At 43.3% G+C, this 27,692-nt stretch overlaps 1 protein-coding gene across 5 annotated transcripts in view; it reads left to right on the plus strand.

Moving 5' to 3' along the window:
• Positions 1–27,692, plus strand: part of PHF21A (PHD finger protein 21A) — a 679,011-nt gene that overhangs the window by 351,134 nt on the left and 300,185 nt on the right. For all 5 annotated transcript variants that reach the window (XM_086959648.1, XM_086959652.1, XM_086959650.1 and 2 more), the window contains one exon: positions 20,035–20,130. In XM_086959648.1, coding sequence (XP_086815774.1) covers positions 20,035–20,130 — 96 coding nt within the window. The remainder of the gene's footprint in view (positions 1–20,034; positions 20,131–27,692) is intronic.

Here is a 27,692-nt window from a genome sequence, read left to right on the forward strand (position 1 = left end):
CTTCATGTGCAGCAAAGGCCTGCAACGACTTGCCCTTCCATTTGAGAAATGCCTCTAATCTTCTATTAGGAAGGGGTTGAAGACCTGGCTTTTTGATAAATAAACCCTCTTGTTTTGTAGCTCAGCATTAAGGAGAAGTAACTAGCGCCAGGACACCTCCGGGTAATTGTGCACTCTAAAAGCTTCCATAACAACTTCAGATTCGAGGCACTTGTTCTATGAAGGAATAGACATACCACATCAACTTCGTATAGTTGAGTTGTGCATCTAGCCCTGAAGATTTATTCCATCCTTCAGGACAAACTTCCTTCTTGCCCTGACGGAAAGTACAACAGCTATTCATTACCTGAGCAAGCAGGGAGGAATGAGATGCTGAACAAATCTCTTTTCAAACCAGGCAAGTTAGGGAATGCCCTATGGATCATCTAATCCGCGAAATTTTTTAACGTCTTTCCTCCCACTCTCCGCTTGCGAATTGTAGTCATCAAGCTGACTAACTTGAAGGCCATATGATTCTTATTGCTCTGCAGTGGCCCTGTCAGTGGTGATACATGGATTATTTCCACTCATGGGGGTGCTGTGCACACCGGACCTTTTTTCAGATGTTGAGCACCACTACTCAGTCCTTGAACTTGGCAGCCTGCACTTATACAATATTACTTAAAACGTCCTCAGAAGACCATCTGCAAGAACTTCTTACTACTCCTTTAAGTGGAAGAGATCCTGCAGCTGGCACGTTCCGATTCAGACACTCTTACTGGGTCTCTGACGGTGCAGGCTTATCAGTGAAGATGCTTGCAAGCACATCTGTGTTTCAGGTGATGTGGATTTTTTGTTAAACAGGGAAAAAAGCATAGGAAACCTCCTTGCCCCCACTGGGGAAGGGGTCCTGAGCACAGGGATGTGCAGCCAGTCATGCCCAGTTTTAACAAAGGCCTCATTCAGGGAGACCACAATGCTGTGTAACCACGCACTTGGTGGGCCATTAGATACTCTCCGTTCTCCTTTGCAATTAAACATGTGCATGTGCTGTCACACAACTGGAGAGGCTTCATCAGGGAGACCAGAAGAGAATCTCCCCAAAGGGGTGTGGATAAAAGTGCCTTATTTCTGGAGTATGAACTCTGCCGTCAACAACAGTAATGCCATACCCTGAGTTGTGGGGTCAGCAAATCACCACCCTCCTGCGGGTGAAGGAGCACATTGTGTATACCGCTTGTTAGCAGAACCTGCTTGGCTGATAAACAAAAAATGCTCGGTTTTGGATGACCTCCATTGGACGTATAGATTTTTCGAGTTCACTGAAAATAAAGGGCGGCAGATCAGAAAAAACGTACATGGCAGAGTGGTAAAGATTTTACCATCAAATACAGAGAAGTTTAGTCACATTTGTGATAAAGGCACAAAGGTCAAATGGGTGCGTAAGTCCAGAAGTATGTACGAAAGGCAATGTCAAGGTAGCAGTGTGGAAAATTAATAGTGCTTGCTGCCCTCCATATCACAGCTTATTCAGCAGATCCGCTTCAAATGCTTACCCTAAATTGAGAATACGTAATAAGTCATTTCAATATGAAATGATTGTTGAAGTTCATTTACAGTAAAACAAAGCCTTACAGTTTTGCCATGTGAATATTTTCTCAGATTCACATGCTGTGCATTATTCCACCATCTAGATATTGGATCTGGAATTGTCCCCGTTTTCTTATTGTTTGTTTATTCCTCTCTTTCGGCGTCAACGAGTAGGTGAATGCAATTCCCATCTAACATTAGAGTTAAGCCTAGCGGGTGATCATCATCTTCAGATTCTTTTTTCCACCATTTGATTTGTGAGTGCAATCCCCAGCTCTGGGATAGAGATTGCTGAAATTACGGGAGATGGCAACTTAACGGCAGTTAAAAACACTGGAAAAAGGAAAACTGCTGATCGAATCCTTCAAATATTTCAGAATTATAGTGAAGCCAGTAGAGAGTAGGACAGAAATAGTCTGAACCCCCATTAACTCCAGAACCACAGAGAAACAGGAGGAATCTTATATTGAGGAGATGCAAAATGGCCAACCCTTCATAGTCACCAAAAGGTGATGAGGATATGTGGCCGTACTAAGAACCCGCCAGAGAATTATAACATATAAGCAAAGACAGTAATTCAGGAGGGCAAGACCATCTTAAACGTCTATCCTAGTTTTGAAGAGATTTTTCTGGAGATCCAATACACTCAGTATCTGCTTATTAAAAACTTTATTCTATTCCTTAAAGGTGAGTTTTGACACAAATATGAGGGTTCGACCAACAACACCTCTTGGGTATTAAGTATGTTCTCAAATGAGTGTATTAAATCCCTGTTAAATATAATTCAAAGGTCCAAGGAAAAGACGGTACTAAGTACAGTCTTTTCCTTGGACTTTTGAATTGTATTTAACAGGGGTTTGATACACTAATTTGAGTATTTATCTATCTTAATTTCACCTTGGATACTGCTGATAGTCAGCATGCGGATGTCCACAAACACAATCTTGAGAGCACATGCCTATCGGAGTGTATCTGGCTTCAGACCGGAGGTCAAAGCCTCAGTTATAATATGCCCTGAACTGGGGAGAGTCTGTTTATACGACTCACACAATCACATGAAAACATGTTAGTTGTGGCTTTTTTAAGAGACGCCTTCATCCAAACAGGAGAATGATGGGTAAAAAAGGGAATCCAGCCAGCCCAACAGCAGGCGCTGACACAGAGGGAGTGAGATTTCAAGGGCAAGGTACCCAATGGCTCTACCCAGCATAAATGCAGCGCTCCTTTTGAGACAATGCATGGGGAAAGGGTTAAGACACGAGTGTCGGCCACGCCCAACAAGTGCTCAACGTCTGACATCTGCGGGGGTCAGACTCTGTGCTTTCCACCAGGAGTAGAGAAAAATGGATGGTGAAGATTGTATTGAGTTAAACAGGATACGAGCAAACATTACATTTAAGAGGAGGAATTGGGACTTTTAAGACTGGAGCTATTACGAAAGGGGGCGATAGAGAAGGTATCAAGAGAGGACAGAACAAGGGAATGTGCTTAGTCTTCTTCCTCATCCCTTAACTAGAGGTCCATGATAGCCCAGACTTTCTTGAACAAATTCATCAGGACATTAACGTCTGGATGACAACACAGTAGGAAGTCATTCCATTGCTGAATGAAGGGTCCATGGTCACCATAAACTTCAAGGACATCTATTTCCACATTCTGATGAACATCAGACACAAAAGACGTTCCTCAAGTCTGTGGTAAACAACTCGTATTACCAAGTAAAAGTTTTACGCTTTTGGATGAAGTCCGCAACAAGACTATTAAAAAAGTGCCTTGCAGTAGTAGCAGCTTCTTCGGGAAGAAAGAAGATACACATGTACCCCTTCCTAGACGATTGGTTATTAAAGGTAAACTTGCAGTGCCAATGCCAGAAGAGTAGAGTTGATGGAAACAATGCATAAACTGGTCTTTTTAAGAATATGATGAAATCCTTGACCCTCCTCATAAAGAAAAAGCTATTTCTGATGGCGGAGTTAGATTTGGTGATGGCAAGAATGCCCAATTCAAAAGAAAGTGATGACGGTGATAGAGTATGTCAAACACACAAAAGGTGATGGGAGGATACTTGCAGTGAGTCTAACCTCTGGCAATCGTTTGGGGTAGCATCCCGAACCCATCATTATTTGGCCCACTATTCCATCTCAGATTAGACCCAGCCATAAACTGATCATTCTTGACCCTGCTTCAATAGGAACAATCCAGCCCGAACTTGTGTTCTTAATGTTACAGTAAGTTCATCTGTATCTTAAAAGTCGTCTTTGATTTTGAGAATGTTGATGGATTTGTTGGGTAAGAAGCCTTCATTCATCCAACTAACCCAATTAGATAGACTTGGTATGAGATCAAGCCTTGATTGGCTGATGAGATAATGGTCACCGGGAGTATCTAGTGGTTGTTCCAGCTGAAGTAGGAGATTGTGGTGTACAACATAGATAGGGAGACCCTTTAAACAGCCATCCCCTTCAATGACCATTACCACGGATGCACCCCATAGACAAAAGCTGAAAACTGGGGGCCAATGGAGCCGTAGGAAGAAGTAAAACTCATAAATGTGCTAGGACACAAGAAGTTCTTGGGCTTTGAAGTCTTTTCACAAACATGCCAAGGAGAAGACACTGCAAATTCAAATGGTAGCACACCAGGAGTGTTCTATTTGTACAAGTAGGGGTGAACTCGGTCATACATATTATCCAAGCTAGGGCAGGACACCTGGAGATGGCCCATTCAAAGTAGGAAGGTAATAATAGTGCTACACCTGCCATGGCAACAAAACTTAGAAGTATGCAGGTTAAGCATATGAGGGGGGTTTGCCCAAGTGGGTGCTAGATCAAGGAGAGGTACACTCCAAAATGGGGATGCCACAATAAGATTGGTTCTGATGGACACTTCTGACTGAAGATGTCTCTCCTTAGAATATTGCTCCAGGTGTCTGACTGGATCTGGTGGTTTTTCGTAGCAAGGTTCCCACGTGCGACTATGTGGAGCCTTGTGGCTCTGCGTTTCTTCCATACTGCTTTGGATGTTATGGAGCAGTGCCCGATAGTAGTGCCATCCTTCAGTTAACATCGCTGCCTTTTTTTTGTGCCCTTCAACACAGACCCAGCGCTTCACTCCTTAATTGTTGGTTTTCTGATGACTTCCAAAACTTCACTGTTGCTGGGGAACTTTGTTCCCACCAAAAACGACAGGATTCAAGCAATGGCATGACTGCACAACGCAGATGTCAATCATGGATCTGCACAAGGTATGTCCTTAGTCCCTGGGTTTGACTCAACTCAGAAGTTGTGTGGTAAGTGTCCCCATGATACCCAAAGGATTTTTGAGGCAAAGCGGTTTGTTGCTGAGCACAAGTCATCATCGCAGTCTTCATGTAGTTCCTGCTGCAAGTCTTGGGCGCTCTGTCCTGATCTAGAGTCGGTTCTGCAACCGTTCCACTTCCCACTCAGTTTCTTGGTAAGTCCAAAGGAAAGTCTAAGAAGGCAAAGCAAGACTAGCCCCCATGCTGCCACACAGACTCCATGGGGAAGGTGTCTAGATGAGTCACTCTTCATTGAGGTCGCCGGTGCTCTGAAATGATTCCTCTGATAACCCCGAAGCACCCTGTTCCATCGTCAACTCTACTTTACATTGTGGCCTTAAAAGACGCTATGTTGCAGATATTCAGTGTTCGTCTGCCTGTCTCTGTTCCGTCTTGTATCCCCAAGGAACCACAGGGGCCTACAATGTGATTTCCTTTGAAAAGCCCTCCCACGTTGTTGTCTGGGTACCACTTAGGACCCACTAACAGTCCTGTGTTAACTCCAGCACAGTACAGCTCCATGATCAGCACTGATGCCAACATTGCCTTTGCCTAAGGATATCCCAGTGCCAACGCCTTTGTCAGATCTAGAACTAATGTTTCCCATAGCTCGACTAAGGTAACACAACAAAAATGACAAAAGCCTAACTGAAGGTGAAGAAGAAGAAGGCAGTCACGTACAGTGAAGGTAACCAATGACTGTAGTGGGCTGATCCTTAGCCCCATGATGTGTGCTGCAATGGGTGGAAGTAAAATGGGAATGCCACAAGCACAGACCAATGGATAAAGAAGGCTTGCTGAAAGCAAAAAACAATAAACAGGAGATGTAAGGTCAGAGGAGATGTGTGCTGTTCTGAAACTAAGAACAAAAAGGGATCATGAAACACCAAGAAATTACACGAGGCTGAAAACTCCCATCAGCCCACCATTGTGGCGGAATATCATCACTTGGGATACGGATGGTAGATCCAAATCTCGCCCAACCCATCAAATGATGGTGCAGAGATGGATTTCCGAGGTAGACCTCTAGCCACAGTGCATTTCAAGTAGGTGCTGATGGTGTGCAGTGCTGTGAGAAAAGTGAGTGACAAAGTTAAAAATAACTACTAGAACAGAAAATGTGTTTAATAGGCACTGTTCTAGTGTCAAGATTAAAATGACGCCTAATAGTCGGAAAATATGACTATATACTGGCGCAGTGCAGAGTGTTCGACATGTTTCAGCTGTATGGATCAATTTTAGCCCAGCTTTCTTCAGGACTGTGATCTAATAGCAACTGCAAGAAGAGTGAAAGTGTGAAAGTGAAGCCATGCAATATCGAATCAAAATATTCCTAAGAGGAACTTGGGTCTCCAATGTAGACTGGTGGAAAAATTAATTTATCGTCCTTTCCTATAAGAAAGAGAAATAGTGCACAGAATATGTGGTGTCAAAAAAATTGTGTCTACAATGATCCCTGAGTGACGAATACAGCAGTACAAACAACACAAAATTAAACAAAAGCAGAAAGTCTCTTTGCTTAACAGGAGACAACTGTCCTCCTGGGTTGTGTGACAATAGTCGCAGTAATATAGTTGAATTGCTATACTCACCCAGCGTTATGTGGGAAGTCACCTCACCCGGCACCCGCTCGGGAAAAATGAGGCCCCGCTCTGTTAAAATGGAAGAGATGGTAAAATGTGAATCACCGCAGAAGCAAATTTATTGCGGTGTGTAGCTAGGCTATTTCCTCACTACCAAAAAATTTCTTAACTAAGCCCAGTTGCTTTCAGAATCGACACCTCCCTACCAGACTGCATGTCCAGGCAGGCAAGAAACCCTTAGATCCGACTCAGCAGAGGATCGAGGCTGCTCACTCTGTTATTTTCAAATAATAAATCTTTTAACGCTTTTACCAATGTATAGTGAGAAATGTTTGTAGCTTTTAAAATTGCCATTTTGCACACTACTGTAGCCTCAAAAATACTATTTTGCTCACCATAGAACGTTGATTACTAACGCATCTTTAGCACTGCGTTCTATCTAGCAGCTGCTTACCTGGTTCGGTGCACCCTGTTCCGTCGCGGCTTGTGCCGTTTGTGCGGAGGGGATTACACCATCTTTGGAGGTGCGCTTCCCCTGGAACAAACAGGGTTAGCGTCCTAGCCTCAGCCCCACGCTTGCAGGTCCCGCCCACTGGCCCTACAAAGCCCAGTGCGCCGAGCGGACGCGCGCAGGCAAGAAACCCTTAGATCCGACTCCGCAGAGGATCGAGGCTGCTCGCGCTGTTATTTTCAAATAATCAATCTTTTAACGCTTTTACCAATGTATAGTGAGAATAGTTTGTAGCTTTTAAATTTGCCATTTTGCACACTACTGTAGCCTCAAAAATACTATTTTGCTCACCATAGAACGTTGATTACTAACGCATCTTTAGCACTGCGCTCTATCTAGCAGCTGCTTACCTGGTTCGGTAACCCCTGTTCCGTCGCGGCTTGTTCCGTTTGTGCGGAGGGGATTACACCATCTTTGGAGGTGCCGCTTCCCCTGGAACAAACAGGGTTAGCGTCCTAGCCTCAGCCCCATGCTTGCAGGTCCTGCCCACTGGCCCTACAAAGCCCAGTGCGCCGAGCGGACGCGCGCAGCGGCGCCCCTAAGGCAAGCCCGTCTGCGCCCGTCCGCTCCCGGCCGAATCCAGACGCCAGAGATCCTGCCCGTTCGTCCGCCACCCTAGCCTGTCGCCTTTCTCGGACAGCACTGCAAAATGGGCAACATCAGGTGCACAAGCGTAGAACTACACAATCTCAATCGACCTATCTTTACAGCCCAGCTCCCCAGCACCCAACTAAAATTAACCATAGTTAAAGTACCAACACAAACTACCTGCCGCACAGATCACATCTCTAAACCTCAGTCCGACCTAGTTTGCCTATACTGCAATGCTAGATCAATGGCTAAGCACTCACTACAAATCTGGGCGCTCCTGGACTCTGTCAAACCTGACGCGCTGTTTGTAACAGAAACCTGGCGTCCGCGCCAGACATCGCAGTAGCTCTGCCCCCAGCATACACAATACATAGGCTTGACCGCCCTGGCAATAAAAAAGGGGGTGGAACGGCCATAATCCACAAGTCATCTATAAAAATCTATATAAATGACTCCTACCTCGAATGTTGGGGCGCGATGCTCATTGCCACTATGACTGTGGGCAATAAAGAATCATGGAAGATAGCCCTTATTTATAGGCCCCCTGGATCCAAGGCTCATTTCCCTGCGAAATTAGTGGAAGCAATAGCGCCCTATGCTCTTGCCACAGGAAACTTTCTTCTACTAGGAGATGTTAATTACCATCTTGAACAAACCCTTGACCCGCACACCACAGACCTAATTACCAACCTGGATGCTTTACAGTTTCACCTACTCCCAACAGGTCCAACCCACGTAGCCGGCCACACTCTTGACCTTGTATGTACCAACTCTCCAAAGGTAGCGATCACACAGACCGGCCCAGTTTTTTGGTCGGACCATTTCATTATAAAATTTGTTATAAATGGCTCTCAGGCCCTGGCAACTCGTTCGACCAAGCTGAAAAAGAGCAGGCCATGGAATAAGATCACCCTTTGCCTTTGCCGCTAATTTTTCCCCTCCTACCATTTCCCAAAGCACCAACCCTAGCCTAGCCGCCATGAAACTTGAATCGGCAATCACTCTTGCATTAGATGACCTAGCACCCATGCGCGAATCCAGACCTCCGAAAAACTATTCACCTTGGTTTACGCCAGAGTTGAAGCAAACAAAATACTCTACCAGGATGGCAGAAAGGAAATGGCGACACACAAAAAGTGTCCAAGACAGGGAAAGATATAAAACCGCACATCGGCAGTATATGAAGGACATTGCTGAGGCAAAAAAAGTCTACCTAGGCAACAGGATTACATCAGCAGCCAACTCACAAAGAGAACTCTTTAACATTGTTAAGGAATTCACTAATCCATCAGGAACGCAGCAGGCGCCCCCCGATACCAAGGACTGGGTGGAATCTATAGCCTCTTACTTTCATGAGAAAGTCAATGACATTCACAAACACTTTCCCCAGTCAACGACAACAGACCAAACCACTACCCCAGACGTCAATGGGCAAAACATCCCCAATGATCATTCTGTCACGCTAAGACAGTTCTCATCCTTTTTAGAAAATGAGGTGAACCAAATCTTGTTGAAAATGAAGTCTGGAGCCCCAGGAGATCCTGCCTCTCCGTAAGTTATATCTAAAATCTCCCCAGTACTGATCCCCATCCTAACCAACATTTTCAATAAATCCCTACTCCACTTTTCCGTCCCTAAGCACTGGAAGGAGGCAGTAATCAGGCCTATTTTTAAAAAAAACCACGGCTGACCCGGATCAACTTGTCAACTACCGACCAATCTCCCTTCTACCACTCTTTGGAAAAATTAAGGAGGCTCTAATAAATAAACGCCTTATCACCCACTTGGAGTCCAACAAACTCCTTGACCCATCCCAATCCGGTTTCCGGGCATTCCACAGCACTGAAACGGCCCTGCTTGAGGTCGTGGACAATATAAGACTGTCTTTGGACTCTAAACAATCGGCTATATTGATCCTGCTGGACCGGTCTGCGGCCTTCGACACCATCTCGCATCGCGTTCTGTTAGAGCGCCTTGCAGAGGTCCGTGTCGAAGGCGCCGCACTTCAATGGCTGACAAGCTATCTCGGCAACAGACGGTCCAGGGTCCAGTTAGGCTACCACTCTACCATTTTCTATGAAAATGACAAGGGTGTCCCACAGGGATCCATTTTGAGCCTGACCCTTTTTAATCTATATGTCTCCCCCCTTGCGAATATCATCAGAGCACATGGTTTTGGAACCGTATCCTATGCTGACGATACCCAAATCCTCATCACTATCAACCAAAACCCTGATGATATAAAAATATGGTTCAAAAACTGTATGGTCAGTATACAAGAATGGATGACCAGGAATTACCTTATGATGAACGCTGGAAAGACTGAGGTCATGCTGTTCGGCAAAGCCGACCAAATCTGGTCATCAGACTGGTGGCCAGCTTCCCTCGGTCCTTGCCCAGTCCCCAAGCCCTTTGTCAGGAATCTTGGAGTAATCATAGATGATAAGTTAACCATGTCTGAACACATCAGGAAAACAGTGGGTAATAGCTACGGCCAAATGCGCAGTCTGAGGAAGATCTTCAAATGGATCCCACTTTCAGCACGTATGCCCCTAGTCCAAGGACTCATTGTTAACAGGATAGACTATGGAAATGCCCTTTTTTCAGCCATCAACTCAACACTACTGAATCGACTGCAAGTCCTCCAAAACACTGCCGCCAGGCTAGTACTAGATCTACCCCCTCGTACCCCTTCAGCCGCCTGCCTCAAGACTCTGCACTGGCTACCCATACCCGCTGGAGTGGTTAGAACAGAACCGCGAGTTTGCGGCATACGAAGATCAATGGTATAGCCACTCCTCGCCTGGGTGCATGCGCCGGTGATGCTAGCACTCGCGCATGTGCGGTAAAACTGATTGCTCACGCATGCGCGCTGGAACGATCAAAGCGGAACAGCGATTTGCGGAGTGCGAAGATCTAGGGTAGTGTCTCCAGACAAAAGATGGTCAATAGAAGTAGCCATAAATCGATCTACTGTGTCAAAACTCATTATTGGAAGGCGGTAGGTGCCTCCGTGTGAGACAGTCTGAGAGAAACACACAAGTCTCAGTCTATAGTGTGGAGTTTATGTATTTGAATTCATCGACGTGTGTAAATACATGGAGTCAGTATTAGATGGCAAGGGCACCAATTGAAAAACAATCGGATCTCAGTCTGTATTTATTAAGGTTTAAGTATGTGTGACAATGAATGTATCTTGGCTCTTGTGGTCCAACAGGTTGCAGCCATTGAAAAAATATTCGAATAATAGTGATCATGTTCACAAGTTGTATTTAGACAATACATTGCCCTATGGAAAGACGTGACCTGTGAGACGTTATCACGTACTCCATCATTGTTGTTCATATGTGGGCAGAAGTGTGATGGACATAAAAGAGAATACTAAACATAATTATAGTGATGTCCATGCTATATCATCATTAAGTCCCTTACTGTCACTCTCAAGTGAAAAAATCAATTTCTGTTCCTTGATAAATAGGAATCTGGAGATGTCACTGATGTGGGGTGGATACATGGCTGTTCTAAAATCAACCACCTAATGTCTTCTGGAGTGTGTTTATGAGTCAAGAAATGATCGGTCAATCTTGTGGATTGTTTGTGGCAACGAATCGTACTCTTATGCTGCCGATCCTTAATTTGATTTTTCGGGTGGTGTACCCAATATACCTTAAAGAACAAGGGCAGGTTATCATGTAAATGACTCTTTCAGTGTTGCAATTTGTATGTTTTCTGAGGAGCCATGTCTTGCCATTTCCTAAGTCAGCTTTGTCGGTTTTGAAAGTCTGGGGGCAGGCACTGCATGAACCACACGGGTAGTTACCCTCTACTGGGGGAAGGTCCCAGAATGTCGTTGGTCTCACCCTCTCTTGTGCTCTTGGTCTAGTGTGGACCAGACTATCGCGCAGACTTGGTGCTCTTATAAAAGAGAACAAAGGTAATGGAATGTTTGTATCAGTGATATTCAAAATACTCCAATGTTTGCGTATTGTTTTCTGGATTTTGTTGGAATGGACACTGAATGTACTCACGGACGTGAGTCTATCCAGTCGTGGTTTCACTGGTCGTCTTTCCAGAAGTGCCTCCCGGTTGTTATTGGAGGCACGTTTCCAGGCTCTTTTGACTAGATGTTTGGGGTAATGTCGTTCCTGTAATTGATGAGACAGTTGGGTAGCATGTTTGTCAAACAGTTCCATTGATGAACAATTTCTTCTAAGTCGAAGAAACTGACCTACTGGTAAATTGGCCCGTAGTGAGAGTGGATGATGACTACTGTACACGAGAAGGGAGTTTCTAGCCATTGGTTTGGTATATAGCTCGCATTGTAGTCTACCTTCTTTTGGAAAGATTGATATATCCAAGAAGGGTAGTTTCTCATGGCTGAATTCGAGCGTAAATTTCAGAAATTGGTTCTGACCATTAAGCCACTGATGGAATGATTGAATCTCTGTTACGGAGCCTCACCAAACCACCAGGATGCCGTCAATATATCTCTTCCATAGCAATACTTGATGGAAATATGGGTTGCTATGGTTGAGAACGTGATCCTGTTCAAATTGGTGGACATAAAGGTTGGCGAGGCTCGGGGCAAAAATGCTCCCCATAGAAGTTCCAGAGATTTGGAGGAAGAACTGATCTTCAAATTTGAAGAAATTCTCCATCATAGCTATTTTAGCGCATTCCAGATTGAAATTGACAGGCGTGATACTGTCCAGATCTCGCAGGGATAGTAATTGTCTGATGGTTTCTAGAGTTTCTTCCTGCGGTATACAGGTATAAAGCGACTCAACGTCTAAACTAACCAGAAGGTCTGTCTCGACGTTGAACTCAATCTCTGGTAGCAGTCTCAGAACATCAGCTGTGTCCTGTAAATATGTGGGCATTTCTTTCACCAGAGGTCTGAGAAAGAAGTCCACAAATGTTGAAAGGGGCTCAAGGAGTGACCCGATCCCCGAAATAATGGGGCGTCCTGGCGGTGGTCTAGTGGCTTTATGTATTTTCGGGAGGCAGTAGAAACCTGGTATGACCGGATGTTGTGTCACCAGGAATCTGGTCTTTTGAGGTGTTATCCATCCCTCTGTGTTGCCCTCATCTACTAAGGTTTTGATTACCGTGAGTAGTCATGACGTCGGATCTCCAGATAGTCGGCGGTAGAATTGGGTGGTGTTGAGTTGTCTCAAACATTCTTGTCGATACTGGACCATGTCAAGTACGACTGTGGCCCCTCCTTTGTCCACTGGTTTGATAATTATGGACGGATCTTTGGACAAACTAATGAGGACATTCTTTTCCCTTTTTGGATGATTGTGAAAACTGTAGGGAACTTCATCATGTAACCCCATAACGTCATGTGTGACTGCTTGTTCAAAGGTAGTCACCTGCGATGGAACCTGTTGAGCCAGAGGGGTAAAGGTCGATTTGGGACGTTGGCCTGTATTTATAGATTTTTCATCTGTAGCTTTGTCGAGATCAGTTTTGTCTTTGAAGAAAAAATTAAGGCTACCTTTCTGAAAAATTTCTCGAGTTCTATTCTCATCTGAAATGGGTCACCTTTATTCGTAGGGACAACGCCCAGTCCTTTCTCCAGGACAGCTTGCTCAATTGGTGTTAAAGTTCGAGAGCTTAGATTGACAGTTAGGTTCCGCTCGCTTCCGTGCTGGTACTCTGTAGTGCGGCCTTCCTGCTCCGTGTGTTGGGGAACTTCTGAGGGATCCTTGGAAAATCACCATCTCCCTTTACCTCAAATTTGTAATAAAAAAGACCTTCCTAAATGTTTCCATACCCATCAGCTTCACAGATTTTTTCCATCACCCTATGCCCCCTAGTCAAAACAAGCCATCAGTTCTGTTTACAGCCTGTTGAAATGCAATAGATTTTGTGCAATAAAAATGTATTCTCTTTAAAGCTGTCTGATGGTGCCTGGAGATAGGCTTGCACCACATCAAATAAAGTGCATCTTTCAAAATTCAAATAAAGCATACAGAGCTTTCTGTTAGGCAGATCTTGTAACCATGGCAGAATCACCTTCAAGGTGTTCTTGGACTCCATCCTGTAAGGAACCCAAAACGTCCTCGCACAAATTACCAACTGGAGCGTAGATGCTGCTTAATAGCTTACCCTGAACTCCCAAGATAGTATGGTCAACAATCATCTGGGCAGCAGGCTTTCCAACCATGCACCAAATTATCTGTTCCCACTGATGAATAAGACCCCGTTTTCAAAGAAATTTAAAATCCACAGTACTGTTTGGCTCCAGACAGATTTGTGCCAATGCAAGGAAACATTTGGTCTTTATTACCAACCATTGGCCATGAAGAGTTTAGGTAATTTTCAAAAGACCACATGTGTTTTTAAAAACTGATAATTCTGACCATATTAGGTGGAACTCCTTGAAGACAAATATGTAATGGGTCAAAAGGTGGAACTCTGAAATTAAAAGGTTATGTACTTGTAGTTACAGTTTTGAGGTTAAATATTTGTCTGGAGTCACATGCTGTGTATTAGTCCCGCATCTAGTGTTCTGGTCCAGAATAGTTTTTCTTCTGCATTTAAGTGTTGATCAGTAGGTGGATAGTGCAATCTATCCACCTACCGGAGACAAGAATCTTCTGCTCTCCAGCTAAACCCAGCAGTGCTGAGCCGGTCACCACCTTCAGCTCCAGGTAAGGTGGGATTGTGGGCTTCTACAGGACAAACTGCAGTCAATCAGCCACAACTGCAGATCCTGAGCAGCTCCCCCCGCGAGTACACCCCGCTCCGAACAGGATCTGAATCAAAAAGATTTTTCTTTCTCTCCCGGTACGGCACAGGAGTGTGTCTTACTGCAATGTACCTGATACCTATGGTCCATAGCTACCCGCTGGGTCCCCCTTGTTTCTTAAAATCAACCAAGTCCCCAGTAGCAGTATTCTTTCCCCAAAACAAGAGAGCCTGAGGTGGTAGTGCACTATCACCTACCAACAGCACATTTGTCACTAAACTGGCCAAAATTGGTCCTACTAATATACACTTTTACGTATAAATCTACATATTGATAGAGGGCCACACCGGGCTCGTGGTGTGACGCTCGGTAGCCTCGCTGCTTGCACGTAACGCTGCTATTTTTTTTTTAATCGATTGCTGAGAATCTTTTAAACATTGTTTGTAATTTTACCTGTGTCACTGTGGTAAACTGCTCTCCCCGCATCTCACTCCCCACGTTCCCTCACTTCCGGTCCTGCACTTCCGGGCTAATTCCGGTCTAGTGGTCTTAACTGGACAGCCGCTGCACAGCAGGGCTGAGTGGTGGGTGGGAGGAGTCACGGGCTTCAAAAGCTAGGCTGGAGCAAGCGCGCAGCAGGCGTTCCTAAGGCAAGCCCGGCCGGGACCAGGGCCTAAAAGCCCTGGCCCCCGCATCCCGTACTCCAGGCAAGAACTGCACCCTGCAGTTACACCATCAAACATCCGCTGGGCTACGGCGTGAAGGGCTGCTAAAGTCACCACCTAGCGCAATCAAACGCAAGGTCACCTCATTCCCGAAGAAAAATGGTAACTTTTCACTTCTCAATACACGTTCTCTCCAAAAGCATAACCTCGAGGCCTTCTCGCTACTTCAGGAAGGTTACCTAGATATTTTAGGGGTCACTGAAACCTGGCTTGATGAGTCCTCCATCCCAGATTTAGTCGCATCACTACCACCTAACTTTGCGGCCATCCATAACTGTATGGGTAGAATGAAGGGGGAGGGGTAGCCTTCTTCTATAACCGTTCCCTCAAAACGGAAACCATCTGTTCAGAAAGCCTGGAGGGCGCCGATGTATTAGGAGTTAAGTACTGTTCCCTCACCGACTGTCTGGCGATACTCCTAGTCTACCACCCCCACGCACATCACCAGGATTTGTTGAACCCTTCCTGGAATTAATCCATGACCTTCGATCACGCTATGAAGGACTGGTGGTAATGGGATACTTTAATTTCCATTGGGAGAAAACCCTTAATGACTGTCAGGCTATGCAGTTAGAAGAGGCCATGATATCGCTAGAACTCTGTCAGAGGGTGGTGGGCTCGACACATGAGAGAGGCCACACCCTGGACTTTATCTGGACCAATGTCCCGATGGATAGTCTCATCACTATCTCCCCCTGCTCGTGGTCAGACCACCATTTATTGCAGGGTCGACTCACATTTCCAGGGCAAGTGGTAAATCCACCACCAGCGTTGAAAGTCTTAAGAAGCTGGACTAAGATCAAAGTAGATGATTTGATAGCTATCCTAAAAAACCACGATCCACCTACACAACACGAGGGCGGCATTGAGGCCGTTAGCCTCAATCTCTCACTAAAGCTCAAAAACGCCATCGAAGCAACAGCACCTGCACGTAGGGTGAGAATCCTGGACAAGGCCAAAGGTGCACCCTGGTTCAATGATGCTCTTAGGCTATTGAAACGATCCTTGCGCCAGAGCGAGAAAGCTTGGCGAAAAGAGTAGGAACCCAGTGCCCTGTTCTCGTATGCAAAGGCATTTGCCACCTACAAACAGGCAATCATATCCAGGAAAGCCGAATTCTATGAGGACAGAATCTCTGCGGCAAGTAACCCCCAGAAAGAAACCTTTAAAGTCCTGACCAAGTTAAGGAAAAACAAGGAGCAGAATCCTTTACTCAAGAAGACTGTCACAAATTCCAGTCCTTCTTCACTAATAAAATATCGGATCTCCTGACAGAAATTCATTGCGCCCTAAGCTTTAGCTGTCCTAGAAGTCCCTCCCCGACACCCCCCTGATTGCCCACCCTCTAACCACGCTACCACCACTCACTAAGGAGGCGCTGGCAGTCCTGGTTGGGCGAGTGAAATCTGGGTCACCAGCGGACCCTTGTCCACCTAGGATCTTTAAGCTGGCCCTGAACGTACTCGCTCTTCTTAATAGCTCCCTGGAAACAGGACAGGTTCCCTCCGATTTCAAGGAGGCTCGGCTGATCCCGCTCCTAAAGAAGCCTGGTGCCGACACCAAGATCTTGAAAAATTTTAGGCCTATATCACAGCTGCCCTTCTTAGCTAAGGTAATTGAACAGCATTTCCTTCCACACCTTTCCCGCCATCTTGAAAACAATCATCTTTTAGAACCAAATCAGGCCGGCTTCAGGGCCCATCACAGCACGAAATTGGTTATGCTCTCCGTGCTGGATGATCTGAGACTCAGGGCAGATAAAAAAAACTCTGTGTGCCCTGGTGCTGTTAGACCTCTCCTGGCATTTGATACGGTCAATCATGACCAACTACTGTCACGGTTAGGGGATCTTGGCATTCAGGGCACCGCCCATGCCTGGCTAACTTCATTTCTCAAATACCGTTCTCAGTCCAACTGGCAAACTTGGTCTCTAACCCAGCAGGTCTCTCATGCGGAGTTCCCCAAGGCTCAGCACTTTCACCTCTCCTTTTCAACGCCTATCTGCAGCCTCTGATCTCTGCGCTAAACCAGATGGAGTGCTGGCTCTACAATTATGCAGATGACACTCAAATTATTATACAAATTGACAATTCATTCCCGGCATATGCAAGATTGCAAAATATACTAAAATTTATGGTTAATTGGGTGTCAGCCAATTCGCTAAAGATATATCCGGATAAAACAGAGGTGCTGGCGATCACCACAGTCCAGCCCCTGGAACGACCTCCTCTGGCCAAAAGAACTAGGGCCCTCTCCGGAACCGGCGGCGGCTGTTAAAAGCTTAGACATCCACATAGCTGCCATACTCTCCATGGCACAACCAGTCTCGTCAGGTGTCGGCACTTGCGTGGGCCTACTAAGACAACTGCAGAAACTATCTCCACTCCTGACCGTGGCCACACTCAGACGGGCGGTTTCAGCCATGATCCTGTCGCGCCTGGATTATGGCAACTCTTTGTATGCTAGCCTTCCCCAACAACGACTGGCCAGACTACAAACAGTCATGAACAACGCGGCAATACTAATTTTTAAAAAACCAAGATGGACACACGCTACAACACTTCTACGTGAGCTTTATTGGCTCCCAATTAGGCAGATAATCAAGTTCAAGGGCCTCTGCACCACACATAAAGCCCTGTACGGACAAGCCCCAAGGTACATCAAGGAGCGCCTAGATCCCTATGTTCCCAGTAGGACTCTTCGATCAGCAGATGCCACCCTTTTGGTTTGCCTCCGCTTTAAACTGTCCTCAATGGGAGGGCGAGCATTCTCCAATGCAATTCCCGTGGCCGAAGCTTAAAACCGTGCTCTTCCTGGAGGCATGCGGTACGTCCTAGCAATCCCCCATCTAGTCTGTGTGCACCCTCTGTCAAGCGCTTAGAGACCCCTGGGTGATAAGGCGCATTACAAATCTAAATAAATAAAAATAAAAAAAATCTATAGAAATTGGGTTTCAGGAAACATTTATCATTTGCACTTCACCAAGTAAAGTGTTATTTGTTTCTCTACTAATAACATTTTTTTATCACACATAATTACAGAACAAGGGTTTTCATAATTACTTAAATGTATTTTGAAATGTTTGTACGGTTCACTTTTTAGCTATTTAATTGTGTGCTAGAATGTGTACAGCCTTTCATTTCACACTTCTTTGTACAGCACGTTTGTTGGGCAGTTCACATTACAAAATCCTCGAACTTTGCAGTCAGATAAAAAAATTGTAGATGTTAACTGACTTTTGACCTCTGTCTCTGAAAACATAATAAAGCGGACAAGATAAAAACAAGATTTAAAGGCATCTTTAATGCTCCTTTACTTAGTGAGTGAACAGAACAACTGTTTATCAGCTGCCCAGAAGGGGCGAGTAGGCCCTAAAGATGGCTGGTCCTGGTCCAATCGGACTCGTCATAGCGAGTGGGCGAGATTTGTCGAACCCTAACATTTCTTTGGATTTTTATATCTTTGATATACTGAACGCCTAAATTATTGCATGCATGCATTGGTAAAGATAAATACGGTCTTATAAACAAAATAGGATTTCTAGTAATAGAATCTAAAGCCCCGGGTCTAAGCTTCAGTCTTGAAAAAATAAAAAGCACTAGCAAAGCCAATTAGTCTAGCACTGGTGACCAGTCTTTAGGTTTGTCATTGTTGTAAAACATTGTTGATGGTGCCAAGTAGATCGCACAGGACCAATACTTACTTTTCACCATATGTGGCACATTTACTTCACAACACAAACATACAACTATTTTCTTAAATGGGAGAAATTTACAGTGCAGAAAAATGTTCTGCAAAAATGTTCCTCATAAGGAACTTTTATCTGCACTTTAAATTGCTCCTACTTAAAAAATAATAAGGCTGTATTTTTCAGTTCTAAATATGGCAGCGTGCCTACCAGCCACTGGAAGCAAAATACCTGCTGTGGGTAATTGCTACACTTTGAAATGGGAAAAAATTCATTTGAAGAATTCACTTTGTTTAGATTCATTACATAAAACTCCTAATTTAATTTTCTCCCATGTTCAATTGTCTTAACAGACAGCAGTCGTTTTACTCCCAGTGTCAAGTAGGCATGGCGCCATATTTAGAACAGGAAAATAGTAATTTGTATAAGTGTGAGGAATTTAAAGTGAAGAAACAGGCTTCATAAAACATTAGGACTTCATTGGCATCATTTAAAGTAGATAAAGCATTAAGACAATGTTTCATAGAAACATTTTTCTTCACTTTAGATTCCTCCCATTTAAAAGATTGACTGCATTTTTCAGTTATAAATACGGCACGGTGTCTATCAGCCACAGGGAGCAAGATTCTTGGTGTATGTAAATGCAGCACTTTGAAAAGGGAAAACATTAAAATGAACTTAATCACTAAGTTTACTTTTACTTTAATTTTTTATTTTAATTTTTTTTGTTTTGTTCTCCTGTTATAATTTTGAGTTGAGAACGACTTTTATTTAAAAGTTAAAAGTCCTCAGTGCTTCAGTTCAGAACCTCTGTGAGCCACCGGGGTCATAAATATGAGTGGAGCACTGCTCATCATCAAACCCTGCTATCCGTAGCCTGATAATGTTGTGAAATAAACATAGCCTTTCCTTGCATTTAAAAGTAAAACACAATGCTTATTTATTGCAGTTGTTAGTTAAAAATTAGCTCAAGGCTGGGAGTTACCCCTGTATACCCTGTTGGGTGATTAGGCGCTCTTTATAAATCCTGATTGATTTATTGAATGTATTTACGAGCTACTGGTAGCTCTGGATCAACTTGTTGGAGACACCTGCATTAGATGTTTTCAGAACGATTGCGGTCACTGATAATCTATACACTAGAAGAAGGTAAACAAAATGAATCTGTGCCACTAAAGAACAGCTAGTGGTGGCAGTTTGATGAACTCAATCTAATCTGAAAGACAGTGCTCTGCTGCAGCATTACAAACAAGCATAGGTCTGTGTTCGCTCCCCTCTTAGTCAATATTTAGTCTTTTCCGTAATAGTATATTATGGTTGTGTATTAGAATGTTCAAAGTGCTTCACTCTTTAACTTATTTCTTCCTTTCAGACCATTAAATCACCCGTGGAAGCAACAGAAAAGCATGTGGAGAATAGTACGACGGTTCAACCTGCTCCCAAGCCAAAGCGGGAAGAAAACCCTCAGGTACTTCGGTAGATCGCGCCCGTTTCCCCCCTTGCTGTTGTGTGACTTCCAAGGAATGTTTCGGTTTATTTTAAAGCATGTATGGTCTTATGCTGGCCTTGGCTGGCTCTTTTCCCATGGCTGCTATTCGTGTAGGATTACACTAGATGTATTTCAGATCCTAATGAGATTAGTGACCTTTATCCTTCGTGCAAGGTTTGAACAACGGAGGCCATCTATATTCTAACCTTTTACGCATCTAAGTTCTAATGTTACTGATCACATATCTGGATTTTCTAATTTTGCTGTAATTCATTAGGCCACACGTCGATGAACAAACAATTTTGGTATTAGTGCAACTATTCAATTGACTTGTGTCCACAAATTAGTTAAACTCAGTTCCAATACTTTTGTTGGAAGTAGAAATGGGTTTTTGTAGTGTGAAGCTTTTCTGGACTCTCTAATTGTGCATTATTCTGCCTTCTAGTGTTCAGGATCAGAAGGCCTTTTTTCACCCTCTTTGGCATCCACCATTAAGTGGACCTACCCCTACCGTATACGTCATATATAGTCGCGGTTTACTCTGTATATGTTTTATAATTGGTAGTCTTTAACATGGTGGCAAGTGTATTTTTAGGTTTAAAGTATTTTATTGAAGCAGGGTGGGATAGGACACAGAGGGGTAAAAAAAACAGATGACCCACAAGATCCGCGCTACAGTGCGCATCATACTGCCAATACAACAACGCAGTCACAATATGTGAGAGGTTCCGTCCAACTCGGGATCATAGCTTCAGCACCTGTGGGTACGGACAAATTACGGGGGGAGGGGGGGGGGGGGGAAAAAGAGGGGGGGGGGGGGAGGGGAGGGTAGGAATGAGGAGAGGAAAGGGAGGAGAAACAACCCCGCTCCAAAAAACCTACCCAACCAAACTTAACCCCAAACAACCCTACCCCGACCCTCCCCCTGTACTGTGCCAGCATCTATAGTCTCCGCCATTGTGAACTCCCAATGAATCCCTACTATGCAACACCGACCCCACCCACTCAGGCAGGCGGGTCCGGCGGCGGCGTCAGCCTCAACAACCTCAGATATCTAGGGCAGGTAATCTCTCGGAACTCAGAACATAACAGGCTGTGAAAGGGCTCCCACAGTTCCTCAAAGGTATCAGTATCCCCCAGGGCCACCAAGGACATCTTTTCCATTCCAAGAACGTGCCACAGTCTGTGCAGCCAACCAACTACCGAGGGGAGTGTCGTAGTGCGCCAGTGTATGAGAATATTCTGCACCGCTGACCCCAGCGCAATTGCAATCTGTCTACCCCTCTTGGACCTAAGGGGATACATCAACCCATTCGGCAACCCCAACAAGACATAGGCCGGGAACCTAGGCAGTTCTATCCCAAAGCATTTGTCAACTTCGCTCAGGACCTCTTCCCAGTACGGGGCCAGCAGGGGGCAATCCCACAGTATGTGCGTCAGTGTACCAGTGTCGCCGCAGTTGCGCCAGCACGTCCCTGGTATCGCCCTATCCATCTCATGCAGTTTCTCCGGAGTGCGGTACCAATAGGTCGAGATTTTAGTAAAGGTCTCCGTAAGACCCGTGTGGTAGGCCGAGTGGCGCGCGCGGTAAGAGATGTGGTCCCATTCTTTATGACTCAGCAAGTGTATTTTTAAGGGTTTAGGGTGAGTATGGGTTTTTGAGTGGCAAGGGTAATTTTAGGGTGGGTGTGGGTATTTCAGTGGCAAAGGTATTTTTTAGGGTTTCGTGTAGGTGTGGGTTTTTCGGTGGCATGGGTATTTTTAGGGTTTACGGTGGATGTGGGTTTTTGGGTAGCAAGTGTAATTTTAAGGTTTTGGGTGCCTATAGGTTTTTGGGTGGCAATAGTAATTTGGGGGTTTTGGGTGGCTATGGGTTTTTGGGTGGCATGGGTATTTTTAGGGTTAGTATGGGTTTTTAGATGGCAGGTGTATTTTTAGATTTAAGGGTGGGCATGGGTTTTTGGGTGGCAAGGGTAATTTGAGGATCTAGAGTGGGTATGTTTTTTTGGGTGGCAAGGGTAATTTTAGGGTGGGTGTGGGTATTTGAGTGGCAAAGGTATTTTTTAGGGTTTCGTGTAGGTGTGGGTTTTTCGGTGGCATGGGTATTTTTAGGGTTTACCGTGGATGTGGGTTTTTGGGTGGCAAGTGTAATTTTAAGTTTTTGGGTGCCTATAGGTTTTTGGGTGGCAATAGTAAATTTTGGGTTTTGGGTGGCTATGGGTTTTTGGGTGGCATGGGTATTTTTAGGGTTAGTATGGGTTTTTGGATGGCAAGTGTATTTTTAGATTTAAGGGTGGGTATGGGTCTTTGTGTGGCAAGGGTAATTTTAGGGTGGGTATGGGTTTTTGGGTGGCAAGGGTAATTTGAGGATCTAGAGTGGGTATGTTTTTTTGGGTGGCAAGGGTAATTTTAGGGTTTTGGGTGGCAAGGGTATTTATAGGGTGGGTATGGGTATTTGCCTGGCACTGATATTTTAAGGGGTTAGTGCTGGTATAGGATTTTGGGTGGTAGTGTTCTTTTTAGTGTTTATGGTGGTTCTTTGGGTGGCAAGAGTATTTTTAGGGTTTAGGGTTGCTATTGCTTTTTGTGATTCAAGAGCAATTTTAGGGTGGGTCTAGATTTCAGGTTGTCAAGGATACTTTTAAGGTGTAGGGTGGGTATGGGTTTTTGGGTGGAAGAGTACTTTTAGGGTTCAGGGTAGGTGTGGGTTTTTGGGATTACAAGGTTTATTATTAGAGGTTAGGGTGGGTATGGATTTGCGGGTGGAAAAGGAATTTTTAGGGTTTAGGGTGGATATTGCTTTTTTGGTGAAAAGGGAATTTATAACCTTAAACGTGAGTATAGGGGTTTGTGTATGTATGTGTGTGTGTATATGTGTGTATATATATATATATATATATATATATATATATATATATATATATATATATATATATATATATATATATATATATATATATATATATATATATATATATATATATATATATATATATATATATATATATATATATATATATTCCAGGGATAATCCAGTACGGCGCAGAGTTCAGAAAGGCTGCAAATACGGACTCGAACCCAAATATCAGTGCAAAGTGGTGGTTTATTTAGCAAAAGGTTTTCCCAGTCATCACGACGCGTTTCGCGCTACACAGAGCTATATATATATATATTACCTACTGGCGGTCGCCAGTAGGTATATATAGTTAGGATTTTTTCTCTATGGGATTTTTGAAAATTCTATGTCTAATAACTTTGGCGTTTGTGGACGGAATTGGCTGAAATTTTCAGGAAAATGGAACATTTTGTTTCTGAGCAGCCCCTGACAATTTGAGGGGGTTTCATCAAGGGGGGGCCGAGAAAAAAGGGGGGTCCCAAAACGCGTTTTTCCCATGTTAATTTCCATAAGGCGGTTGGCCTCACTTTTAGCTCGAACGGCTGAATGGATTTGCACGAAACTTGGCAAAATTGTAGGGACTGTTAGCCCGATGTGCCTTTGCTAATTCTCAATATATGTGCTCCAGTGGATTTTGAGTAATTTAGGTTCAAAAAAAGATATATATCTGGGCGGAGCCTAACCACACATCTGATCTGATTGGCTGTCAGCACTTCATCCAAGAAGTGTTGGCAGCCATCGTGGGACCAATATACATGATAGCACCTCATTGAAAAGCATTGTAGTTAATAGAGGGTTTTAGGACTTTAGTTACATTATAAATCATTTGTTGATGGTACCATACTCGTTTTAGGAATTGTGGTGGGTTCTAAGGTGATTTTACCATGTGAAAAAACCTTCTGCTGTGATGATATGAATATTGTTTGAAAGAAAACTAATATCTCATGATTTTCCCACAGTGGTTTGGAAGGGGATCTATAAGCTAAACTGAAAGCATATTTTCTGTAAATTCACATTATCTTTCTCAGTCATGTGAAAATGAAGTCTGACATTCTCAGTAAAACATGTACATCCAACAAGGACAGAGACTGTCAGTTGATTCCTTTGTGTTCTACTGCAGCCTCCTAGAGCGTTCTAAAGAACAACTAGAGCGCTAACAGTCCTACTTATTACAAAGGTATGGCACACCTGAAGCCATCTTGATTGGAATAAAGTGGTAACTATTAAAACATTTAATTTAAAAAGAAACAACATGAGGGGGTATATTTTGCCATAGAAAGTATGATTAGTGCTGCAGAATGAAAAATTAGGGAACATTTTGAGTGACTTCTCAAATCCTTTTCTATTTCATTAAAACATTCTGACATGCAGTCTCCCAAAATGGCCACCAGAGACAAAAGAGCCCAAATGTAGCCCAAATATCACCCAGATGTAGCCCAAGTATAGCCCAATGACAGAATGTCCCAGAGTGTTCTAAAGAACAACTAGAGCGCTAACAGTCCTACTTATTACAAAGGTATGGCACACCTGAAGCCATCTTGATTGGAATAAAGTGGTAACTATTAAAACATTTAATTTAAAAAGAAACAACATGAGGGGGTATATTTTGCCATAGAAAGTATGATTAGTGCTGCAGAATGAAAAATTAGGGAACATTTTGAGTGACTTCTCAAATCCTTTTCTATTTCATTAAAACATTCTGACATGCAGTCTCCCAAAATGGCCACCAGAGACAAAAGAGCCCAAATGTAGCCCAAATATCACCCAGATGTAGCCCAAGTATAGCCCAATGACAGAATGTCCCAGAGTGTTCTAAAGAACAACTAGAGCGCTAACAGTCCTACTTATTACAAAGGTATGGCACACCTGAAGCCATCTTGATTGGAATAAAGTGGTAACTATTAAAACATTTAATTTAAAAAGAAACATGAGGGGGTATATTTTGCCATAGAAAGTATGATTAGTGCTGCAGAATGAAAAATGAGGGCACATTTTGAGTGACTTCTCAAATCCTTTTCTATTTCATTAAAACATTCTGACATGCAGTCTCCCAAAATGGCCACCAGAGACAAAAGAGCCCAAATGTAGCCCAAATATCACCCAGATGTAGCCCAAGTATAGCCCAATGACAGAATGTCCCAGAGTGTTCTAAAGAACAACTAGAGCGCTAACAGTCCTACTTATTACAAAGGTATGGCACACCTGAAGCCATCTTGATTGGAATAAAGTGGTAACTATTAAAACATTTAATTTAAAAAGAAACAACATGAGGGGGTATATTTTGCCATAGAAAGTATGATTAGTGCTGCAGAATGAAAAATTAGGGAACATTTTGAGTGACTTCTCAAATCCTTTTCTATTTCATTAAAACATTCTGACATGCAGTCTCCCAAAATGGCCACCAGAGACAAAAGAGCCCAAATGTAGCCCAAATATCACCCAGATGTAGCCCAAGTATAGCCCAATGACAGAATGTCCCAGAGTGTTCTAAAGAACAACTAGAGCGCTAACAGTCCTACTTATTACAAAGGTATAGCACACCTGGAGCCATCGTGATGGGAATAAAGTGGTAACTCTTAAAACATTTAATTTAAAAAGGAACAAAATGAGGGGGTATATTATGCAATAGAAGGTATTATTAGTGCTGCAGAAAGAAAAATTAGGGCACATTTTGAGTGACTTTTCAAATCCTCTTCTATTTCATTAAAAAATTCTGACATGCAGTCTCCCAAAATGGCCACCAGAGACAAAAGAGCCCAAATGTAGCCCAAATATCACCCAGATGTAGCCCAAGTATAGCCCAATGACAGAATGTCCCAGAGTGTTCTAAAGAACAACTAGAGCGCTAACAGTCCTACTTATTACAAAGGTATGGCACACCTGAAGCCATCTTGATTGGAATAAAGTGGTAACTCTTAAAACATTTAATTTAAAAAGGAACAAAATGGGGGGGTATATTTTGCCATATGAATTATGATTAATGCTGCAGAAAGAAAAATTAGGGCACATTTTGAGTGACTTCTCAAACCCTCTTCAATTTCATTAAAAAAATTCTGACATACAGTCTCCCAAGATGGCCACCAGAGACAAAAGAGCCTAAATGTAGCCCAAATACCACCCAGATGTACCCCAAGTATAGCCCAATGACAGAATGTCCCAGAGTGTTCTAAAGAACAACTAGAGCGCTAACAGTCTTACTTATGACAAAAGTATGGCACACCAGAAGCCATCTTGATTGGAATGAAGTGGTAAGTCTGAAAACACTCAATTTAAAAAGGAACAACATGAGGGGGTTAATTTTGCCATAGAAAGTATGATTAGTGCTTCAGAAAGAAAAATTAGGGATCATTTTGAGTGACTTCTCAAATCCTCTTCTATTTCATTAAAAAAATTCTGACATGCAGACTGAAACATGCACTTTGAATACCAGCAGCAGACGTCCCTGGTGAGCAGTAGCTTTACTACAGTGATCTAATGTGCAACTAGAGTGCTAACATTCAGAATTTATGGCAAATGTGTGACACATCTGAATGCCTTCTTGATGGAACCAAAGTAAACAAGCATTGAAAATGCAATAGATCTCGCCCTCGTTTAAGTTAAAGCCATTCTGTTTGTAATGAGGTGGCTTTTTAGCTTTGCTTTTATTAGTGTTTTTTCAACTTTCATGTAAATAACATGCATCTGTATGCATATAAGTATATGTATGCATGCATTTATGTTTGTATTTATATAGATATACAGATGATATATGTTTATATATGTATGTATATATATATATTCACTGAAAAAACCATAGGTTATAGACCATATATAGTTAGGAACTAGCATTTACAAAACCTTGAAAATTCACTGAAAAAACCATAGGTTCTAGACCATATATAGTTAGGAATTAGCATTTACAAAACCTTGAAAATTCACTGAAAAAACCATAGGTTATAGACCATATATAGTTAGGAATTCGCATTTACAAAACCTTATTTTACTCACACAAAACCATTGAAATTCCATATATAGTTAGTTGCACTACTATATATCGCGCACCCGCAATCCACTGCTGATGATGTCACATATTACATCATTCATGACATGGTCAGTGACATCACTGATGACGTCACTGATGACATCACTGATGACATCACTGATGACATCTCAAATGACATCACTGATGACATCACTGATGACAACATCCAGTGACTGTATGTTTCTGTAAAGTTAAAATATGTCTTACATATTGAAGAATGAGTGGATGTATAAGTGTCTGGATGAAGGATTTAGTAGGTGCATGACTGACTGTATGAGTGAGTGATTAAATGTGTCTCACTGAGTGCATGGGTTAGTGACAACTGTCTTAATTTGTGCATCATTATGTCTGTTGTTCTGTAAACTGTTGCATGTGTTGATAAGTAGCTATATGAGTAACTATATGGGTTATTGATTGGTTGCCCAAGTATTTGTATGGGAGACTGAGTGTGTGTGTGGGTGGCTGGGAGGTGTATGACTCTGTGCATAGATGTGTGAGCAGTTGATTCACTAGATGTATGGTTTCAAAAGTGCAAGTGGAAACAGCTGTATGGGCGGTTGACTGTGTGCATGAGTGTATTGGTGAGTGAATGGATATCTCAGTGCTACATGTGAAAGTAAGTAC

Source organism: Lissotriton vulgaris, chromosome 2_2, assembly GCF_964263255.1.
Source record: "Lissotriton vulgaris chromosome 2_2, aLisVul1.2, whole genome shotgun sequence".
NCBI classification, from domain to species: domain Eukaryota; kingdom Metazoa; phylum Chordata; class Amphibia; order Caudata; family Salamandridae; genus Lissotriton; species Lissotriton vulgaris.